At 40.8% G+C, this 22,363-nt stretch overlaps 1 protein-coding gene across 3 annotated transcripts in view; it reads left to right on the forward strand.

Moving 5' to 3' along the window:
* LOC110528925 (hydroxylysine kinase) overlaps positions 1-22,135 on the forward strand; it is a 34,457-nt gene extending 12,322 nt beyond the window's left edge. Inside the window, exons 2-6 of one of the 3 annotated variants that reach the window (XM_021611173.2) lie at positions 902-942; positions 1,190-1,960; positions 17,914-18,056; positions 20,151-20,331; positions 20,830-22,135. In XM_021611173.2, the coding sequence (XP_021466848.1) occupies positions 1,819-1,960; positions 17,914-18,056; positions 20,151-20,331; positions 20,830-21,302 (939 nt within the window). In that variant the 5' untranslated portion in view covers positions 902-942; positions 1,190-1,818 and the 3' untranslated portion in view covers positions 21,303-22,135. Of the gene's footprint in view, positions 1-901; positions 943-980; positions 1,961-17,913; positions 18,057-20,150; positions 20,332-20,829 lie in introns of those variants that run through there. The other 2 variants (XM_036986235.1, XM_021611128.2) reach the window with 2 other exon arrangements.
* Positions 22,136-22,363: the final 228 nt, after the last annotated feature.

Raw genomic sequence — 22,363 nt, forward strand, 5'->3', positions numbered from 1 at the left:
TCAAACTGGATGGACATCAGAAATAGAGGAAGGACTAAAAACAAACAAAAAATAACTATTGTAAAATAGACTGTGTCAGTAAAATGTGTGTAATATGTATAAATTGAAGGTAAAAGCCGAAGTGTTTAATTGGGGGATCGGCGGTAGGGTTTGCAGGGAATAATAATAAAGGTATATTCTTTTAAAAAAGTATGTATGTCTATATAGGTATGTCTATATAGTTATGTATATATGCGTGTATGTATGTATATATGTGTGTATGGATATATTTACCCCAAAAATATATGGGGGATTGGAAATGATGCAGACAATTACATTGATGGAACCAATATTCTTTCTGCAATATTAAGCTGATCCTCCCCTTTAAATTATTATTTTTATAATAATAAAATAATAATATGTAAAATTCTGGCAAATTAGTTTGCAATGAGCCAGGCAGCCCAAACTGTTGCATATACCCTGATTCTGCGTGCAATGAACGCAAGAGAAGTGACACAATTTCACCTGGTTAATATTGCTTGCTATCCTTGATTTCTCTTAGCTAAATATGCAGGTTTAAAAAATATATGATTTTAAGAAAGGCATTGATGTTTATGGTTAGGTACACGTTGGCGCAACGACAGTCCTTTTTCGCGAATGCGCACTGTATCGATTTATATGCAACGCTAGATAAACTAATATCAACAACCATGTGTAGTTATCCTATTTAATCCCATCAGTCACAATAGTGACCGTAAAAAAAACGTCTTCAGTTATAAGGCTCTAAAAATGTTACTGAATGACATATCAATGCATTTCCATGAAATATTGAAATAATAACGGGTCTCAATGAATGATGTGCAGTGTCACATGTTTAGTGTAAATTGTCACATGACCAGAGCTGTTTACTTCCTGGTTGCAGCATGAGAAGAGGATGGCTGCATCAAAGCTCCCAAACTAAAGGTTAGTAAAGTATGTTAACATTAAGTTAGGACAAAATTTTTTGGTACACACCATCTTTAAGGTGTCTAGTTTTGATATATGCATTTGCAATTACTCAACTTTGTTCAGTGTGGTCGTAGAATGTGTAAACATGTTGACGGCAACAATAGTGACCGGCGAGATAACGCAGTGCATCTTGGTATACACACAGTTATACACCTACATAGTTCTTGTTCTACCTAACCTTCCACTCTGTTCTTTCTTTTAGTTTGACTTTGAGTCCAGTTCTGGATATGTTGGATCTAGGTGACTGCCCAGACAAGGCAACATTGCAGTTATCCCTCAAAATGGGAAAGATGCTGTCCTGAGTGAATGTGATAGCGATGGGTCAGATATGGACTATGGACAGGCCATTTGCCAGCCAGGCTGTTGAATGCATATGCTGAACCTATGCAAACAGATCATGACAGGAACAACGTTATCAGTGATGATGACCTACCCCCCTCCATTGTTGGTAATGAAGAGCCAAGGGCCTCTACCCGCCAGAGGGTTCAGCCAGAAGAGCCAAGGGCCTCTACCCGCCAGAGGGTTCAGCCAGAAGAGCCAAGGGCCTCTACCCGCCATAGGGTCCAGTCAGAAGAGCCAAGGGCCTCTACAAGCCATAGGTGTCAGCCAGAAGAGCCAAGGGAAAAGCTGCAGGTGGTCAAAAATAAAGATTGAGCGTTCAAACGATCGAAGAGGCCTGCCACTGATGTGATTCCAAAACACATAGTACACAGCCCAAATGTGCAAACATTTGGCACGAAACCACTGAGCCATGGAAGGAGATCTTTACTGGCTGCTACTGTTGAAGATCAGGCATGATATGACAAAGCTTCTCACTGGCCAATCAGCACGATGCACTGGTTCCAGAGAAGTCGTCATTGTGACAAACGTACTACCTATGTGTGTGACTGCACATTGAGTGCTTCAAGATATACCATGGGCAGTAGAAAAGGAGATGAGACCGAATGGGGAAAAATAGAAAAGTTGATAAAGGGTGAGGAGAAGCAGTACAACGGACTCTAGGAAGTAAAGAAAAGTCGATGAAAAAGACAATCAAAATGACTGAAATGTTTTTGGAAAAGAAGGTCAATTGATTCAAGACATCCTGAATGACAGTAGGTCTGACTGATCGTAGTTCAAAACAGTGATGCACAAACTAATCTTGCACTTGGTTCTGAAGCCTAACTCTATGATATATATATATATATATATATATATATATATAAGCACTCATTGTCCAGTGGCGCTTTTTAATAAATATATATATATAAAATTATATTTTGTTCAGTGTAGGCCTCTACTTGAATGCACATTCTACAGGCTACCACGAAGACCAGGGCCAGTTAGTTGTTTTTGGAGGACAGTGGTGTGGCTCCTGTCCTTGAACCCAGACTGACAGCAGGCGAGTTTTTTTAATACATATATATATATATATATATATATATATATATATATATATTTTTTTTTTTTTTGCATTTGTAATAGTTGTATTGGTTGAGGAAAATGTCTTCCATTTTGAGTAGTTTTGTTCAAGCTCCTTCAGAGGTAGCCTTCGAATTGTGTACTAAGGAGCAGTTAATTGAAATTGCTGAACATTATCAGATTGAGATTGTTGATACAAAAATTAGACTGTTAAAACTAGATTAAAGCAGGGTCTTAGAGAAATGGGTGTTTTTTTGGGGTCAGTCTGCTAGTAGTGAGGGTGCAAGTTTTCAGTCTAGCCCTTTTAACTTTTGAGCAGCAAAGGGATCTGTTGCAAATGCAGTTAGAGAGAGAGCGATTGAGAAATGCTAATAGACCAGAAGGACTACCACAGTTTGTTTCACAGAATCTTTGTTTGTTGCCTAAATTTGAGTCAGATCCAGACATTGCTTTATTTGAGCGTATTGCGGAAGCTAGAGCTTGGTCAGATTTGGACATGACTGTTGTTGCAATGTGTACTTACAGGTAAAGCACGTGAGGCTTTTACAGCACTGAATGTAGCTGACAGTGTAATTTTTGCTAAAGTTAAATCAGCAGTTCTGAAGGTCTATGAGCTTGTGCCAGAGGCATATCGTCAATGTTTTCGTTACAGGAAAAAGTTAGATTCACAAACCTATTCTGAGTTGGTTCGTGATTTAACTTCTGCATTTAATCGTTGGTGTACAGCTTCTGAAGTTAGTACTTTTGAGGGTCTGTCTAATTTGATTGTTAGAACAGTTCAAAACTTCTGTGTCTGACCAGGTTGCTACATACATGAATGAACGTAAAGTTAAGTCTCCAAGTGATGCAGCAGTCCTTGCAGATGAGTACAGGCTAACACATGAATGGTATTTTGAGTCAAACGGTGACATTAAAAATAACTTTATTCCTAGGACTAGTAGGTCACCTTTTTCTGGGGCTTCTTTCCAAAGACCTCAGCAGAAGTTTGGGTCTGGAGGACTTAAATCACCGGTTAATGCTAATACCTGTCGCTACTGTTTAGTTGAAGGACATTGGAAGAAAGATTGTCCTCTGCTTAAATAAAAAAAAGTCAGGTCAAGTTAAACCTGCTGTGATGGCAGCTCCTGTTACAGCCTCTGACTCCAAGGGTGAGCTTTTTCAGCCACTAGTTGAGTTTGATTCTCAGTCTTCCCACTGATGTTTCAGCCTTTATTTCAGATGGTGTAGTGTCCCTGGTAGACGGCAACCAAAATGTTTCAATCAAGATCTTAAGAGACACTGGAGCTTTAGATTATTTTATTCTGGAATATGTTTTGCCGTTCTCTAAAGAGTCTGATACTGGCAGTTGTGTACTGGTATGTGGTATGGGTTTAGTTCCATTCTCTTGTCCTTTACATGAAGTTACCCTAAAATGTGGTCTGGTAGAGGGTTATGTAGATGTTGGGGTTAGACCCCAGTTGCCAGTAGAGGGAGTCCACATAATTTTGGGGAATGACTTGGCAGGTAGTAAGGTGTGGGCAGATGGCAAACTAAACATCTGTAAGAAGCAACCTTCAGTGTCACCTGCAAGGGAATCGAGGGATCAAAACTATGTCTCCTGAGCTATTTCCCGTTTGTGCGGTTACCCGCGCGGCCTCTCGTAAGGAGATTGAGAGTAAGCCAGAAAGTCTTGAGTTGCCGGTCAAACTCCAGACAGAACAGTTGACTAGTTCTAGAGATTAATTGATGGCTGAGCAAAAGGCCGATACTAACTTGGCTGATCTGTTTGATAAAGTAGTTCCTGATTCAGTGGTGACGAATAGTGCTCAGTGTTATTTTCTTCTTGTTGGGCTGTTGGTCAGGAAATGGGTTCCACACTAGGAGAACCAGTCTTTCAAATAGTTGTACCTACTACTTTGCCAAATAAAGTGTTGCAAACTTCACATGGTGATGTGGCAGGTCATATGGGTGTTCGTAAAACTTCTGATCGTATACTTCGTTATTTTTTCTGGGCTCGTTTAAAGCGGGATGTATCTCAGTTTATTGCAACTTGTGATACGTGTCAGCGCACAAGCAAGCCAAACCAGGTTGTATTGCCAGCACCTTTGTATCCAATACCAGCCATAGGGCAACCTTTTGAGCATCTTATTATCGATTGTGTTGGGCCTTTACCAAGGTCCAAGTCAGGTCATAGTTACTTATTAACTTTTATGTGTCAAGTAACCAGATATCCGGCAGCTTTGTCGTTGCGTACCATAACTTCAAAATCAGGAGTTAAAGCGTTAACTCAATTTATTTCAACATTTGTGCTTAAAAAAAATCATCCAGTCAGATCTAGGGTCTAACTTTACCTCCCATTTATTTGCTCAGGTTCTCAAACAGCTTAAAGTTAAACACAACAAGTCTACTGCGTTCCATGCCCAGAGCCAGGGAGCTTTGGAACGCTTTCATCAAACTTTAAAATTCTTGCTTCGTGCATATTGTACAGAACTGGCTGCAGATTGAGAGGGGTTACCTTGGCTGTTACTAGCTGCTCGTGAAGTAGTGCAGGAAAGCACAGGGTTTAGCCCAAATTACTTAGTGTTTGGTCATAAGGTGCGTGGGCCTTTAGCAGTGTTGCAGGATGGTTGTTTGCCTGAAGAACCACCTCAGAACCTTATTAACGATGTAAATGGGTTTTAGGTTGAAGTTGTATAGGGCTGGTGAACTGGCGAAAGAAACTAAAATCTTCTCAACGGAAAATGAAACTGAAATATGACGGACAGGCTGAGCTGCGTGAGTTTAGTCCCGGTGATCGTGTACTTGCTCTTCTGCCTCTTGTAAGTTCACCTTTTCAGGCAAAATACTGTGGTCCTTTCAATGTGTTGTGTAAAGTGTCAGATTTGAACTCTCTTATTGAAACCCCTAGTCACAGGAAGTCCTCTAAATTATGCCAAGTGAACCTGTTAAAATGTTATCACTCCCGGGATCTAAGCAAAGTAGAAGGCACTCCAGTGGTGATGTCATCGTTGACTGCTGCTCCAGTCACTGCATCTTGTGGCTTTAATTTGGTGGAGGGGATGAGAAGAGGAGGACGTTAACGGGTTTCGGATGAGGTCTTACAAGGTCGGTTGAAAAACTCCCAGACTTTGCAAAACCTTGGTTTTGGTAGATCATTTAGACTCTGAGAAACGTGATGAATTGATAGCTCTTATTAGAAACTACCCTGTTTTGTTTTCTGACACTGTTACTGTAATTTAATTATACCAATGTTTTCATTAATTGAATTCCCTTAATCTATTTTATGAGAATTTATAAGATTCTTGTTTGCATAAAATAGACGGAGACCAGTCTTATCAATAATAGGTAACAGAGTTTATTCTCGGAGCGCGCTCCCACGTTACCACGAGCAACAGTTTAAATGCAATAACATGATGTCATTTCATTGCTCCTAAAATGAATCTCCTCCTCCAGACTGGGTCAAAGGGAACTTTAAAAGTTCATTCTGACCCCCCCCTAGCACATACACAGGACACACAACTGAATTAACTGTTGACTCACCATTATCGATCACTACCTTATCTGTTTACCTTGTCTGTTTACTTAATCCACAACCCATTTCTTTCTTCCTAGTTGGAATGGTGTTCATTAACTTTAATTACTCCTTGTCTGTGTCATACAATCCCTTATGAACTCATATTGTTAATCAGATATAATAAAACAGTAAGTTACAGTTCTATTTAAAATGAGGATATTGTTTATTCATATTTCTAACAGACACTCCATCGCAAACCCACTTAATTGAGCATGATATAGACATCGGAGATGCTAAGCCTATCAAAAAGAGATTTTATCGTGTATCTGAGGAAGAGATTGAAACTGGAAACAGAGGTGCAGTATATGTTGGACAATTGTATTGCGGAGCCAATTTGTTCAAATTGGGCTTCACCCTGTCTTTTGGTCAAAAAGTCTGATTCCACTTTCAGACCTTGCACTGATTATAGAAAAGTTAACAATGTTACTAAAGCAGACCTTTACCCTCTTCCTAGGATGGAGGACTGTATTGATCAAGTTGGGTCAGCAAAGTATGTTAGCAAATGTGATTTTTTTTTTTAAAGGGATTTTGGCAAGTACCCCTTACCAAAAGAGCTTGTGAGATTGCTGCCTTTATAACTCTGTCTGGTTTGTTCTCTTATACAGTGATGGCTTGCGGAATGCTCCAGCCACCTTCCAGAGGCTAATGAATCGGGTGGTCTCTGGTCTGGAAGGGTGTGCCGTTTATTTGGACGACGTGGTCGTGTACTCAGACTCCTGGGAGAAGCATGTTTGGAGAGTGCAAGCCCTGTTCGAAAGACTGGTGTGAGCCAGGTTGACTATTCATTTGGCAAAATGTGAGTTTGCCAAAGCTACAGTCACATACCTAGGCAAGGTTGTTGGTCAGGGATTTGTCTGTCCCGTGGAAGCCAAGGTCCAGGCTGTGAAGCAGTTCCCACAGCCCTCCACAAAGAAAGAACTGATGCGCTTCCTGGGAATGGCGGGGTACTATCGTGCTTTCTGTAAACTTTTCAGTAGTAGTGTCCCCCCTGACCAATCTGTTGAAGGACAAGGCTTAATTTATCTGGTCCACCCAGTGTCAAGAGGCATTTGATGCAGTTAAGGCTCTTTTGTGTTTGGCACCTGTGTTGGCACCACCAAATTTTAGGAAACCTTTCAAATTGCAGGTAGACGCCAGTCAAATCGGCGCTGGGGCTGTGCTTCTCCAGGAGAATGATAACAATGTTGAGTGTCCAGGCAGTTTCTTCTCATGGAAATTTAATAAGTATCAAACTATTCTGTAATTGAAAAAGAGGCTTTAGGTCTCATTTGGGCTTTACAGCACTTCGAGGTCTGGTTCTGGTTTGACCCCTTTAACTGTGTTCACTGACCACAACCCACTTGTTTTTCTGCTCTGTCCCGTACTCCTTTAACCTAGTTTATCTTCTCTCTGCTGACCCCTACGGGCTGTCTGCGCCTCTTTCCTCTTAAATTGCTCCCCAGGTACCAGGGCTGCCGAGTTTGAGGGGTGGACAGTCATTTGGGGGACACGGGGCTACTACTAGGAGCCGGGACTGGTATGGGTAATTTGAATTGTTTTGAATATGTTGGAGGAAGTTGGGTTGAGGGTGGGACCCTCATTTTAAGGGGGGGGGCGGGGGGGTCACGGCTCCTCTGCAGTGCAGGGGCGGTTCCTCCTGCAGGCAGAGGGTCGTTAGTGATTGGAATCACCAGTGATTGGAGTCACCTGGGCTCTAAGTATTTAAACTGTCACTAATCACTTCTCTCTCTGCTCCTCCAGGTATGAACCCATTTTGTAGTTTTGCATAGTTTTCACTCAGTCATTCACACACACAGATTCACACATCCATGCACTTTACATACACCTTACATTATGATACTTCCACACCTCATACCTTTCTCTTAGTTTAAAGTTAATAGTTTGTTTATAATAAAGAAAATTTTTTAATTGGCCCATACCTGTTGTTCGCGTCCCCTCATTTTTGCCACAGGCTATGAGCCGGCCTGTGACACTTATGTCTGAAACACAAGCTTCTAGCGAGGGAAATTTTGGGGCTTCACCATGTTTCATTGAAATGTGTCATCCGCATAGCAGTGAAAGTTGACATTATGTTTTCGAATGACATCCCCAAGAGGTAAAATGTATGGTGAAAACAATAGTGGTCCTAAAACGGAACCTTGAGGAACACCGAAATGTACAGTTGATTTGTCAGAGGACAATCCATTCACAGAGACAAACTGATATCTTTCCGACAGATAAGATCTAAACCAGGCCAGAACTTGTCCGTGTAGACAAGATTGTGTTTCCAATCTCTCCTCACTGAGTTCCCCAATAGAATGTGGTGATCAATGGTATCAAAAGCAGCACGACGGTCTCGGAGCACGAGGACAGATGCAGAGACTCGGTCTGACGCCATTAAAAGGTAATTTACCACCTTCACAGGTGCAGTCTCAGTGCTATGATGGGGTCTAAAACCAGACTGAATCATTTCGTATACATTGTTTGTCTTCAGGAAGGCAGTGAGTTGCTGCGCAACAGCTTTTTCAAAAATTTGAGAGGAATGGAAGATTCGATAGCCAATTCGTTTTTTTATATTTTCCGGGTCAAGGTTTGGCTTTTTCAAGAGGCTTTATTACTGCCACTTTTAGTGAGTTTGGTACACATCCGGTGGATAGAGAGCCATTTATTATGGTCAACATAGGAGGGCCAAGCACAGGAAGCAGCTCTTTCAGTAGTTTAGTTGGAATAGGGTCCATCCAGTATGCAGCTTGAAGATTTAGAGGCCATGATTATTTTCATCATTGTGTCAAGAGATATAGTACTAAAACACTTGAGTGTGTCTCTTGATCCTAGGTCCTGGCAGAGTTGTGGAGACTCAGGACAACTGAGCTTTGGAGGAATACGCAGATTTAAAGAGTCCGTAATTTGTTTTCTAATGATCATGATCTTGTCCTCAAAGAAGTTTATGAATTTATTACTGCTGATGTGAAAGCCATCCTCTCTTGGGGAATGCAGCGTTTTAGTTAGCTTTTCGACAGTATCAAAAATAAATTTCGGCTTGTTCTTATTTTCCTCAATTAAGTTGGAAAAATAGGATGATCGAGCAGCAGTGAAGGCTCTTCGATACTGCACGGTACTGTCTTTCCAAGCTAGTCGGAAGACTTCCAGTTTGGTGTGGCGCCATTTCCGTTCCAATTTTCTGGAAGCTTGCTTCAGAGCTCGGGTATTTTCTGTATACCAGGGACCTAGTCTCTTATGACATGTTTTTAGGGGTGCGACTGCATCTAGGGTATTGCGCAAGGTTAAATTGAGTTCCTCAGTTAGGTGGTTAACTGATTTTTGTCCTCTGACGTCCTTGGGTAGGCAGAGGGAGTCTGGAAGGGCATCAAGGAATCTTTCTGTTGTCTGAGAATTTATAGCATGACTTTTGAGGCTCCTTTGTTGGGGTCTGAGCAGGTTATTTGTTGCGATTGCAAACGTAATAAAATGGTGGTCTAATAGTCCAGGATTATGAAGAAAAATATTAAGATCCACAACATTTAGTCCATGGGACAAAACTAGGTCCACAGTATGACTGTGACAGTGAGTAGGTCCAGAGACATGTTGGACAAAACCCACTGAGTTGATGATGGCTCCGAAAGCCTTTTGGAGTGGGTCTGTGGACTTTTCCATGTGAATATTAAAATCACCAAAAATTAGAATATTATCTGCTATGACTACAAGGTCCGATAGGAATTCGGGGAACTCAGTGAGGAACGCAGTGTATGGCCCAGGAGGCCTGTAAACATTAGCTATAAAAAGTGATTGAGTAAGCTGCATAGATTTCATGACTAGAAGCTCAAAATATATATATTTTTTCTTGTAAATTGAAATTTGCTATCGTAAATGTTAGCAACACCTCCGCCTTTGCGGGATGCACGGGGGACATGGTCACTAGGCTTTTTCAAGAGAGGCTTTATTACTGCCACTTTTAGTGAGTTTGGTACACATCCGGTGGATAGAGCCGTTTTTAAAACCGTTTGGGATCCGCAATATTTACATGTGGTTCTCTAACACTTTCTCTCACCAAGGCAGCTGCCTTAGCCATTTCGTCTGCTTTACGATTACCTATGGCGATTAAAACAAATATATTTTTTTATAACTGTACGACTAGTATGAGCTTCACATTTCACCACTGCTAATTTAATGGGTAACTGACATGCTTCTAATCATGTCTCTACCTCCAGACCATTTATTTTACTGGTGTTTCTATTGCTGTTAAAACATGCCCCGATGTGACCACAATGTACCCAAATCATGAACTACTCCAAATGCATACCACACAGTGTACCCCGTTACTCTGTTCCCTTCTGTGGTCATGTAACTAGAACCATCTGTATACAATACTTTCCCCCATTCCAGTGCTGTCTCTTACAAATCAGGCCTAGGTTTTGGATCCCCCCCCCCCCTTCCGTCAACTCTGGAAGTGTCTCAGCAATTTCAGAGAATGACTAAATAAAATGTCTAACAAAATTGAAAACTCCTAAAGTTTTCCTGAGCGTGCGAGGAGTGTTTTGGCTGTGCCAAACACTTCATGGTTTCTACCCGATCCCGGGTAATGTGTATCTCGCTCTTAGAAATAAAAAATGCCAAATGTTACTTCTTGCTTTGCTAGTTGTGCTCGCTATATGACCCTGTTCCGCCAAATAGTCTACAAATGTGGTGAGGTCTCGCATGAGTTTCTTCATCTTTTGACGCTAATAACAAATCATCCACGTATTGTACCAACACAGAACCTACCATTGACACCCTATTTATTTTAACTTTGTTTAACCAGGTAGGCAAGTTGAACAAGTTCTCATTTACGACTGCGACCAAGATAAAGCAAAGCCGTTCGACACATACAACACAGAGTTACACATGAAGTAAAAAAAACATACAGTACAAAAACAAGTCTATATATACAATGTGAGCAAATGGGGTGCGATAAGGGAGGTAAAGGCAATAAAAAGGCCACGGTGGCAACGTAACTACGGTATAGCAATTAAAAACACTGGAATGGTAGATTTGCAGTAGATGAATGTGCAAGGGAGCTAAATAAATACAGTAGGGGATGAGGTAGTTGTTTGGGCTATTTATAGATGGGCTATATGCAGTGATCTGTGAGCTGCTCTGACAGTTGGTGCTTAAAGCTAGTGAGGGATAAGTGTTTGCAGTTTCAGAGATCTTTGTAGTTCGTTCCAGTCATTGGCAGCAGAGAACTGGAACAAGAGGCGGCCAAAGGAGGAATTGGCCCTGGGGGTGACCAGTGAAATACACTTGCTGGAGCGCGTGCTATGGGTGGGTGCTGCTATGGTGACCAGCGAGCTGACATAAGGCGGGACTTTACCTAGCAGGGTCTTGTAGATAACCTGGAGCCATTGAGTTTGGTGATGAATATAAAGCGAGGGCCAGCCAACAAGAGCGTACAGGTCGCAGTGGTGGGTAGTATATGGGGCTTTGGTGACAAAACGGATGGCACTGTGATAGACTGCATCTTTTAACGATTGTTTCAATGCAAAATGATACCAAGTGGGACTTTGTGTAAATCCCATCGGTACTCTACTAAAAGTTCGGTAAAATGTGACCTCATACGTCTTGTCCTCCATCACATAGAAACTATAATCCCTATGAACCACTTATCGATTGAACAGACTATACACGCTAGATGAAGGTGCTAATCTGAAAACGATAAGTTGAAAAAGATGCAAACTCTTGTATAGCTGCATTTCTTGCTAATGCACTAGGTTCCAGTGTCACCTTTACACTCAGGCTTCCAATGCCGATAGCTCCCCGTTTTTACATGTGGGACCATATCCTTACGCTTTGACGTGTTTTCGCTATGCTTCTTAAGTCTATTCTCTGCCATTGAAACTATAGTTAATGATGTTCTCCATGGCCCTTATTAACCCCTCGCACGTCTGCGAGGTGAGTGGAGTCATATTCCACTCTCAAAACATCGTCAGGGTTAAAACCAGCCATCAAAACAGAAATGCAAATTCTATCAATGCACTCCCAGTCCCTCTGTAGCGGTGTACTGGTGTTACTCATTCTGGGTTTAGCGTTATGCATTTGCTGTTGATAGAATGCTGACATCAAAATGCTGGTATATGGAGCTGTTTCTGTTTTTATGCCAAGTCATAATTGCCTCACCTGTATTTAAAAAAATAATAATTGATTTGAATTCCCTGTCAGCAGGAAAATGTTCATTTTTTAAAATCTAATATGCTAAATTCTTCCCATATTCCAGCCGCATTGGTAGAATGCTCTTCTTTTAGCACCTCCATGGCTTTATTCAACTCTGCTAGGTCTATATTACAGGGAGAAACAGGTCTGTTTGTCGCCATATCAATAGTTATTCCCTAAACACTCTATAATACACTTCTATTAACTATTTTCTAAGATGGCACTGCACACTTCTCCCGGATAATAATTCATTGGTGACGGCACTTAATAACACCATGTATTAGAACCGATACCATAGCGTCTGTGAATTTATTACTGGAGAATACGGATTTATTTAATGGCTTGGTGCCGTATCTCCACCCATATCGCTATTATTGATAACACACGCCACCAAAATTATTCACACTTGTCTTCTTATTTCCACATAATCTGCCATGGTTCACCACCCCAACAGGGAACACAACTAACCTCCCATTCACACTTTTATGGCTACTACAACTAGACTCTCACCCCGTTATAGTTTTTATGTAAGGAACCAATCCCGCCGGATTTACCTCCTAGGACTTACCCTTCGCAGGTTCACCTTCTGGGACTCCCCCTATATTAATAGTAATCACAGGTATTAACCCACTGGGATTTACTATTGACTTTATAGTACTAGTAGGACTTACCCTACAGGTACCAGCCTGTATGAGTTTACTTTCCGGGCCTTACCATTTACTATAAAGCTATGACTGGTCGTTACACAATGGACCTATAGAATTCAACTTTGGCTCTTCGTATCCCATAATTAGTTCAGCCAACGATTCTCATCTCCCCAAGATGTCAAAATGAGTGGAAACCGATATAGGAACAAACCTACATTGTTTGTTGCCAGCTCTGCTCCACTGATCTGGACTCTTTGGTTTGACTATAATTCGTGGTGAACTCCTGGCTGGCTCGCCATCTGTTAGGTTCTTTATATTTCAGAGTAAATAACCAACGGACACTAGAGAAGCTTTAACCAAGTTTAATTCTTCCCAAAGGCTCTGTACAGCTGTAATTTAATACAGCAAAACATTTCTCACCATCACAGTTATAAACATCCCACTTAAGACACTCCTGCTTCTCTCCAATCCTTACATCTTATGGTTCAACAGGAAAATGGTAACAGGATACCAAACCCTTATTACTCCCTTAAGTGAATCTGTCCTCACCTCCTGACCTCAACCCCTCCACCTAATCCACAGATGTGCATCTGTCTTCCCTATATCAACACGTTGCTCTCCTCTCGTCCACCCAACACATTCCAAAGCCTCCTGTCTTTCTTCAGAGAACCCTTAACTTCTGACATAAAACCCTGTCTCTTTTACTCCTTTGTTTCTGCTGCTTTCCTATCATTTATTTCATATCTCAATGTTCAAAGTTTAGCCGATTCCAACAATAGTTTTGATGTCTTCTATTATTTTACAATGTCGAAAATAGTAAAAAAAATAAAGAAACCCTTATGAGTAGGTGTGTCCAAACTTTTGACTGTATATATTGCATTGACCTTTTCCACAATTAGTTTTTACAGCCTGAATTTAAAATGTATTACATTTATATATTTTTGTCACTAGCCTACACACACTACCCCATCAAAGTGGAATAATGTTTTTTGAAATGTTTACTAATTAATGAAAAGCTGAAATCTCTTGAGTCATTTTAAATATTCAACACGTTTGTTACGGCAAGCAAAATAAGTTGAGTAAAAATGTGCTTAAGTCACGTAGTTTACATGGACTCACTCTGTGTGCAATAATAGTTTTAACATTATTTTTAAATTACTACCTCATCTCTGTACCCCACACATAAAATTATGTTTTGAAGTCCCATAGTCGAGCAGTGAATTTCAAACACAAAGACCAATGCTTCGCAAAGGACACCTATTTTTATTTATTTTTTTAAAGCAGACATTACACATCCCTTTGAGCATGGTGAAATTATTAATTACACTTTGCAGGGTGTATCAATACACCCAGTCACTCAAAGATACACGCGTCCTTCCTAACTCAGTTGCCGGAGAGGAAGGAAACCGCTCAGGGATTTCACCATGAGGCCAATGCCGACTTTAAAACAGTTACTGAATTTAATGTCTGTGATAGGAGAGAACTGAGGATGGATCAACAACATTATAGTTACTCCACAATACTAACCTAAATGACATAGGGGAAAGAAGGAAGCCTGTAGAGAATGCCATTTTTCCACAACATGCATCCTGTTCGCAACAAGGCACTAAAGTAATACTGCAAGAAGTGTGGCAAAACAATTCACTTTTTGTCCTGAATTCAAAGTGTTATGTTTGTGGCCAAATCCAACACATTACTGAGTACCACTCCATATTTTCAAGCATAGTGGTGGCTGCATCATGTTAGGGGTATGCTTGTAATCGTGTCTGCTTTATATCCTGTGAATTTGTCCAATTTAAGACCCAGACAACCAGGTTAGGGTAGTTCATAACTAATCAGTGACCCTAATTGATCTTTCAAGAATAAGGGAGGAGTGAAAACTTGCATACAGACACTTGGCCGTCCAGCAATTTGAGTTTTTTTCGCCTGGTGTAAAAGTTACATTCAGTGTCTGGAAATATGAATAACAATACTGCATGACTAGAGAATCAGACCTGAGGGGGAAACCTTCAATACTGCATGACTAGAGAATCAGACCTGAGGGGGAAACCTTCAATACTGCGGCACTAGAGAATCAGAACTGGGGAAACCTTCAATACTGCATCACTAGAGAATCAGACCTGAGGGGGAAACCTTCAATACTGCGGCACTAGAGAATCAGACCTGGGGAAACCTTCAATACTGCAGCACTAGAGAATCAGACCTGGGGAAACCTTCAATACTGCATCACTAGAGAATCAGACCTGGGGAAACCTTCAATACTGCAGCACTAGAGAATCAGACCTGGGGAAACCTTCAATACTGCAGCACTAGAGAATCAGACCTGGGGAAACCTTCAATACTGCGGCACTAGAGAATCAGACCTGAGGGGGAAACCTTCAATACTGCATCACTAGAGAATCAGACCTGAGGGGGAAACCTTCAATACTGCATCACTAGAGAATCAGACCTGAGGGGGAAACCTTCAATACTGCATCACTAGAGAATCAGACCTGAGGGGGAAACCTTTAATACTGCATCACTAGAGAATCAGACCTGGGGGAAACCTTCAATACTGCAGCACTAGAGAATCAGACCTGGGGAAACCTTCAATACAGCAGCACTAGAGAATCAGACCTGGGGGAAACCTTCAATACTGCATCACTAGAGAATCAGACCTGGGGGAAACCTTCAATACTGCATCACTAGAGAATCAGACCTGGGGGAAACCTTCAATACTGCAGCACTAGAGAATCAGACCTGGGGGAAACCTTCAATACTGCATCACTAGAGAATCAGACCTGGGGGAAACCTTCAATACAGCAGCACTAGAGAATCAGACCTGAGGGGGAAACCTTCAATACTGCATCACTAGAGAATCAGACCTGGGGAAACCTTCAATACTGCATCACTAGAGAATCAGACCTGGGGAAACCTTCAATACAGCAGCACTAGAGAATCAGACCTGGGGAAACCTTCAATACTGCAGCACTAGAGAATCAGACCTGGGGAAACCTTCAATACTGCAGCACTAGAGAATCAGACCTGAGGGGGAAACCTTCAATACTGCATCTCTAGAGAATCAGACCTGGGGGAAACCTTCAATACTGCAGCACTAGAGAATCAGACCTGAGGGGGAAACCTTCAATACTGCATCACTAGAGAATCAGACCTGGGGAAACCTTCAATACTGCATCACTAGAGAATCAGACCTGGGGAAACCTTCAATACAGCAGCACTAGAGAATCAGACCTGGGGAAACCTTCAATACTGCAGCACTAGAGAATCAGACCTGGGGAAACCTTCAATACTGCAGCACTAGAGAATCAGACCTGGGGAAACCTTCAATACAGCAGCACTAGAGAATCAGACCTGAGGGGGAAACCTTCAATACTGCAGCACTAGAGAATCAGACCTGGGGAAACCTTCAATACTGCATCACTAGAGAATCAGACCTGGGGAAACCTTCAATACAGCAGCACTAGAGAATCAGACCTGGGGGAAACCTTCAATACTGCAGCACTAGAGAATCAGACCTGGGGAAACCTTCAATACTGCATCACTAGAGAATCAGACCTGGGGAAACCTTCAATAAGAGGTCAAACTGAAATCATACCAGTTACACTGCATTTTAATGTTGAGGAGTCTGAGTATTATTACTAGAGGTTGGACGATTAATTAGGGCCGATTTCAAGTTTTCATAACAATCGGAAATCGGTATTTCTGGACGGCAATTTTTTTTTTCAATTTTTAAAATTGTAATTGTTTACACCTTTTATTTAATCTGTATTTGACTTGGCAAGTCAGTTAATAACACATTCTTATTTTCAATGACGGCCTAGAAACGGTGGGGTTAACTGCCTCGTTCAGGGGCAGAACGACAGATTTTCACCTTGTCAGCTCGGGGATCCAAACTTGCAACCTTACAGTTAACTAGTCCAACGCAATAACGACCTGCCTCTCTCTCCTTGCACTCCACAAGGAGACTTCCTGTTACGCAAATGCAGTAAGCCAAGGTAAGTTGCTAGCTAGCATTAAACTTATCTTATAAAAAACAATCAATCATAATCACTAGTTAACTACACATGGTTGATGATAATACTAGATATTATCTAGTGTGTCCTGCGTTGATTATAATCTGACTGAGCATACAAGTATTTAAGTATCTGAATGAGCGGAGGTAGGCAGAAGCAGGCGCGTAAACATTCATTCAAACAGCGCACTCGTGCGTTTTGCCAGCAGCTCTCCGTTGTGCGTCAAGCATTGCGCTGTTTATGACATCAAGCCGATCAACTCCCGAGATGAGGCTGGTGTAACCGAAGTGAAATGGCTGGCTAGTTAGCGATAGCTACTCGCTCTGAGCCTTGGGGTGTTTGTTTCCCTTGCTCTGCATGGGTAACGCTGCTTCGATGTGGTGGCTGTTGTCGTTGTTGCTGGTTCGAGCCCGGGGAGGAGCGAGGAGAGGGACGGAAGCTATACTGTTACACTGGCAATACTAAAGTACCTATAAGAACATCCAATAGTCAACGGTTAATTAAATACAAATGGTATAGAGGGAAATAGTCCTATAATAACTACAACCTAAAACTTCTTACCTGGGAATATTGAAGACTCATGTTAAAAGGAACCACCAGCTTTCATATGTTCTCATGTTTTGAGCAAGGAACTTAAACGTTAGCTTTCTTACATGGCACATGTTTTACATGGCACATATTGCACTTTTACTTTCTTCTCCAACACTTTGTTTTTGCATTATTTAAACCAAATTGAACATGTTTCATTATTGACTTGAGGCTAAATAGATTTTATTGATGTATTATATTAAGTTAAAATAAGTGTTCATTCAGTATTGTTGTAATTGTCATTATTACAAATACATTTAAAAATAAAAATCGTCCGATTTAATCGGAATCGGCTTTTTTGGTCCTCCAATAATAGGTATCGGTATCGGCGTTGAAAAATCATAATCGGTCGACCTCTAATTATTACCTCTGGCTAGGTTAACGTTAGTTAACAGTCAGAGCTGCTTTTTTAAATCTACATTGCCAAGCATCTAGAGGCAGATTTAATTTGATCTTTGTTGACAAGGAGGTGGTGAAACAGGATGAGCTTATATTCCAATTTCCCCCAGAGGGTTGCAGATATCTTCCAATTACTATTTGTTTTATTTTTCCCTGGTAGACTGCGGCTTTGGCATGCAGAAGTACCTGGTGAGACTGCTGACCTATTTACCGGGGACCACCATCGCCAAAGTACCCTGCTCTCCACAGATCCTGTATGAAGCTGGCAAAATGGCCGCCAAGATGGACACAGTCCTGCAGGAAGTATGATTATCTTCAATTAGTCTGCCTGAGGTGCTTTCAAGTAGGCTAATGTTTGCAAATGTTTCTATTTAAAGTGCATACAGTTCGGTTGGCAACATTTTAACTTGAAGAGGGTAAGACATAACACCTCAATTAAATGATGTCCCGTGACGTCAAAATATTTTCACTGTTTGCGATGTCTGGCCTTATGGTTTGTGCAACATTGTACCCTATATAGACCTACTATGTGGCCGTTGCTGTGGTGAGAGAGAGAGAAAAGCGCTCCTGTAGTCCAGTGTGTAGCCCAAACAATTCATATCCTACGGTCGGGAACGTGCGGCCAATCTGTCAGTGAAAAGCAGACAAAACAAGCCTTTTGAAATATTTCAACTACAATCAAACACAGGTTGAAAAGCAAATGGCTTCTGCTGAAAAGAGAAGACTCTAATCTGTCAACTGTAGGATACAACATATATTGTATCAACTTCCAGATAGGCCTATACCGTGAACAGTAATGTTTTACAAAGTTAAACGAGAGAGAGAGAGGCTTTGGGTATGAGAGCGAGGCCATCGCTGGTGAGTGAGCTGTGCATAAGTGGGTGAGTCAGTGAAACTGGAAAGCTTTTTTGGGACTACAATTGTCTCTGCGTACTGTACAATATGTCTCTCCACAGACCTAGGCCTAGGTTATTGATGGATTCAAGACAAGGTCGTTTTTTTTATTGATCTGTTTGTCAGTAGCCTGTCATTTCGATCATTTGTGCAGTGTTTAAAAAAATAAAAATAAAAAAGATTCTGCCAGTCTCCACTCATGTAAAATGATACATGAAATGTTTTTATATAAAACCACATTTTTCCCAGACCCTAGGCTACTAAAATTGTTCCCCGTGGGTGTGCAACTTCTGTAAGCGCGACGGTACAAATGCATGTAATGATAGATAAATTAATAAATAATAAAGATATGCATGTAATGATAAATAATAATAATAATAATAATAATATTAAATAAAGATATTTATGTAATGATAAATAATAATAATAATAATAATAAATAAAGATATGCATGTAATGATAAATAATAATAATAAATAAAGATATGCATGTAATGCTTAATTTTAAAAGTTATTTTATTTTTTCATGCATTCCGGTACCTCCGAGACCACCAGGTCACTTTTTGTTCCCACCTCCCAATCTTTTTTTTTTTTACATTATTATTATTATTAATATTATTATTATTATTTTTTACAAATGGAGCACTGCACGACCCCCTTTGAGTATTGTAGTATCATCAAAACACTTTTTTATGAGTGTCTCAGTGTAAAATCAAATGTATTTGTATAGCCCTTCGTATATCAGCTGATATCTCAAAGTGCTGTACAGAAACCCAGCCTAAAACCCCAAACAGGAAGCAATGCAGGTGTAGAAGCACGTGTCATATTCACATTTCAAGTAAAGAATGAAGCCAGTAAAGTGTCTTTTTTTTTAAATGTTTGTTAGGTTTGGCTCAGGCCAAACAAAATGAGCAGTGTTTTTGTAAGCGGTTGAAAAACCATCACAACACATACTATTCTAGGAGGTTGATGCTTATTCCGTGTGAGTGAATACATTTCTCCTATATAGAGAGCAAGAAAATGTGTTCTGTCAATTTGAAATCGTCACAATGGATTGAAATATGCATTGGACATAGAGTAATACTGAAGGCCGTATTAAAATGTTTTTTTATATGCTGGATTGTTGGTCTTTGAATGTGAGCTTTGAACGCACCTCTAAATGTCGACCTAACAAAATACTGTCATGATTTTACCCCCATTTCCCTGCATGCTCTATGACCCACTGCTATGCGTGATCAGATGATTTCAAGGACTTTTGGTATATATATATATATATAAATATATATGTGTATATATGTATATATGTATATATATATATAACGATTGATTGGCAAACAAATATTTAATTAATATATTTATTATATATATTTAGTTAATTAAAAAACAAAATACATAATTGCTCATAGCTGTACAACGGCATGTTTAAAAAAATTAAAAATGTCTGAAAAATAATCTGATCGACAGTAGTTAACTCAGTTCCCGGTTGATGAGTCTGTTTTCATAGATGGAGCATCCTCAACTCCATGTACTACAGAGGGAGAAGTTCATCTGGAGTCTGTCCAACATCCCTCTGCTGGAGCCGTACCTCCATCTAATGGACGGAGATCCTGTACAGCAGGTGGTCAAGTCAGTCATCCAACTATACAAGACTTGTGTTCAGCCCAAACTCGGCTCCTTCCGCAAGTGTGAGTCTCTCCCTTCACCAGCTGTTCTGTCAGAGCTCTCTCTTTTGATAGACCTGCTTCAAATGGAAGAAAACAGACTGGAACAGTGTGGACTAGTTCATCAAGAGAGGCACATTTTTTTGTTTTCCATTTGCATGCCACAATGAATATGACCTTTAAATTTAACAATGTAACCAGTCTGTTGTAATGATTGACAGGTCAGGTACTGATGCAGGTGGAGAATGTAATGGTTTAAAACTGAGCGGTGAAATCAGACCTGGGGTCAAATAATATTGGTTTTCTTTCAGACTTTCACTGGGCATTATTGAGTTTACTCAGTGCAATGGAACCAATGGAATAGGCCAACAAAGTACAAACCACGCCCATTTGGTACTCTAGGTAGACTCACGCAAACGCTCAAAACATTTGAACGATTTTAATTACTATTTGAGCAAACGTCTGGTACTATTGCGCGTGTAATGTTTGATATGTCAAGTAAATGTGCATTTGTCTCTGTAGGCATCAACCATGGTGACTTCAATGACCACAACATCTTGGTGCAACCAGACGATTCAACCGCCTACAAAATCTCTGGCATCCTGGACTTTGGGGACATGAGCAGCGGCTACTACGTGTTCGAGCTGGCCATCACCATCATGTACATGATGATCGAGAACCCCACACCTCTGGATGTGGCAAGAGACGTGCTAGCCGGCTGGGAGAGTGTTATTCCCCTCAACGAAGCCGAGAGGGACGCACTCTACCTGCTGGTGCTCTGTCGCTTCTGCCAGTCCCTGGTTGTTGCCCGCCACACTGTGGTGCAGCACCCGGAGAACAAAGATTACCTCATGATCACCACCAAGACGGGCACCCGCCATCTTTGCCGACTTTGGGAACTGGGCAAGGAGGTGGTGGAGAGGAGGTGGTTTCAGAATGCCGCCCAGTATCCTGGCAAAGAGTGGCCCAATGGTCCTCAAGCCCAAGAGGTTTAAGGGAAGCAGTCTCTCTTGAAGGATATTTCAGGGACCACTTTCTTTTCATAGGCTGTGTCCCGATTTATTTTCCCTTCAGCCAGTGCTTTCACCAATCCAATGATTTTGAATCCATGCGGAGTCTGCAGGTGCACCTTTTTAAGTATTAAAAGGTACACTCAGCAATATGAAATCATTAAAAAGTGTGGCGTGCCTCAAGCTAATAGTTGGTTGTCATCCTGTTCTGCATGATAATTTCATATTGCTGAGTCTAACCTTTTAGCAGACCGACCATCTGATAAAAGGTAAACTCATTTAAACTTATTAACATAATTCCATCAGTCTGGCAGTGTGACCTGAGGAAAATCTGACCCAAATCCTGTTCTAAAACGGTTTTGAATCTTGGTCAGTCTCAGATTTGGCCCCCCCCCCCCCCCCCCCCCCCCCCCCCCCTCCCCCCGCACGGAATTTGTGCTCTTTTCAAAACGGCATGTTGACATTGTCATACTGTGGATAATGTCTGTTGGGATGAAGGCCATATGATTATTCAAATGAGTAGGTCGGATGATTTGAGGTGCTTAGTTACTCTGAATCAGCTGTAGCAGTGTCCACAATCCACACTATGTCCTGTGTCAATTTTCATCATTCCATTTTTAGGGCTCACTTCAATTAGTGTAACTCACTTTACAAAATAAGCAATTCAGCAGCTATGACTTACATTTAACTGAAGTGCCCTGTGTAAAGGAGTCATTGATGTACCATGATCGTTTGTTAAAATCATATTTTGTAAGATTCATCTAATTCCGTTGCATAATAAACCTACAAATCTGTGAAATTAAGAAACTTTCAAAGTATTTATTTTATGAAACTGGATATATCAAGCAGTGGGGATATACAGGCATGTCTGAAATTATTGGCACCCTTGATAAAGATGAGCAAAAAAACATACAAATACTGAACGAATATTACATGCAAAAAAAAAAAAGTTTTTTTTTTTTTTTTTTACTAATACAATTGCTCAGAGAAACAGATTTAGTTCAAACAAAATCTAGGGGTAAAAATTATTGGCACCCCTGTTTTCA

Source organism: Oncorhynchus mykiss, chromosome 1 (genome assembly GCF_013265735.2).
Source record: "Oncorhynchus mykiss isolate Arlee chromosome 1, USDA_OmykA_1.1, whole genome shotgun sequence".
Taxonomy (NCBI): domain Eukaryota; kingdom Metazoa; phylum Chordata; class Actinopteri; order Salmoniformes; family Salmonidae; genus Oncorhynchus; species Oncorhynchus mykiss.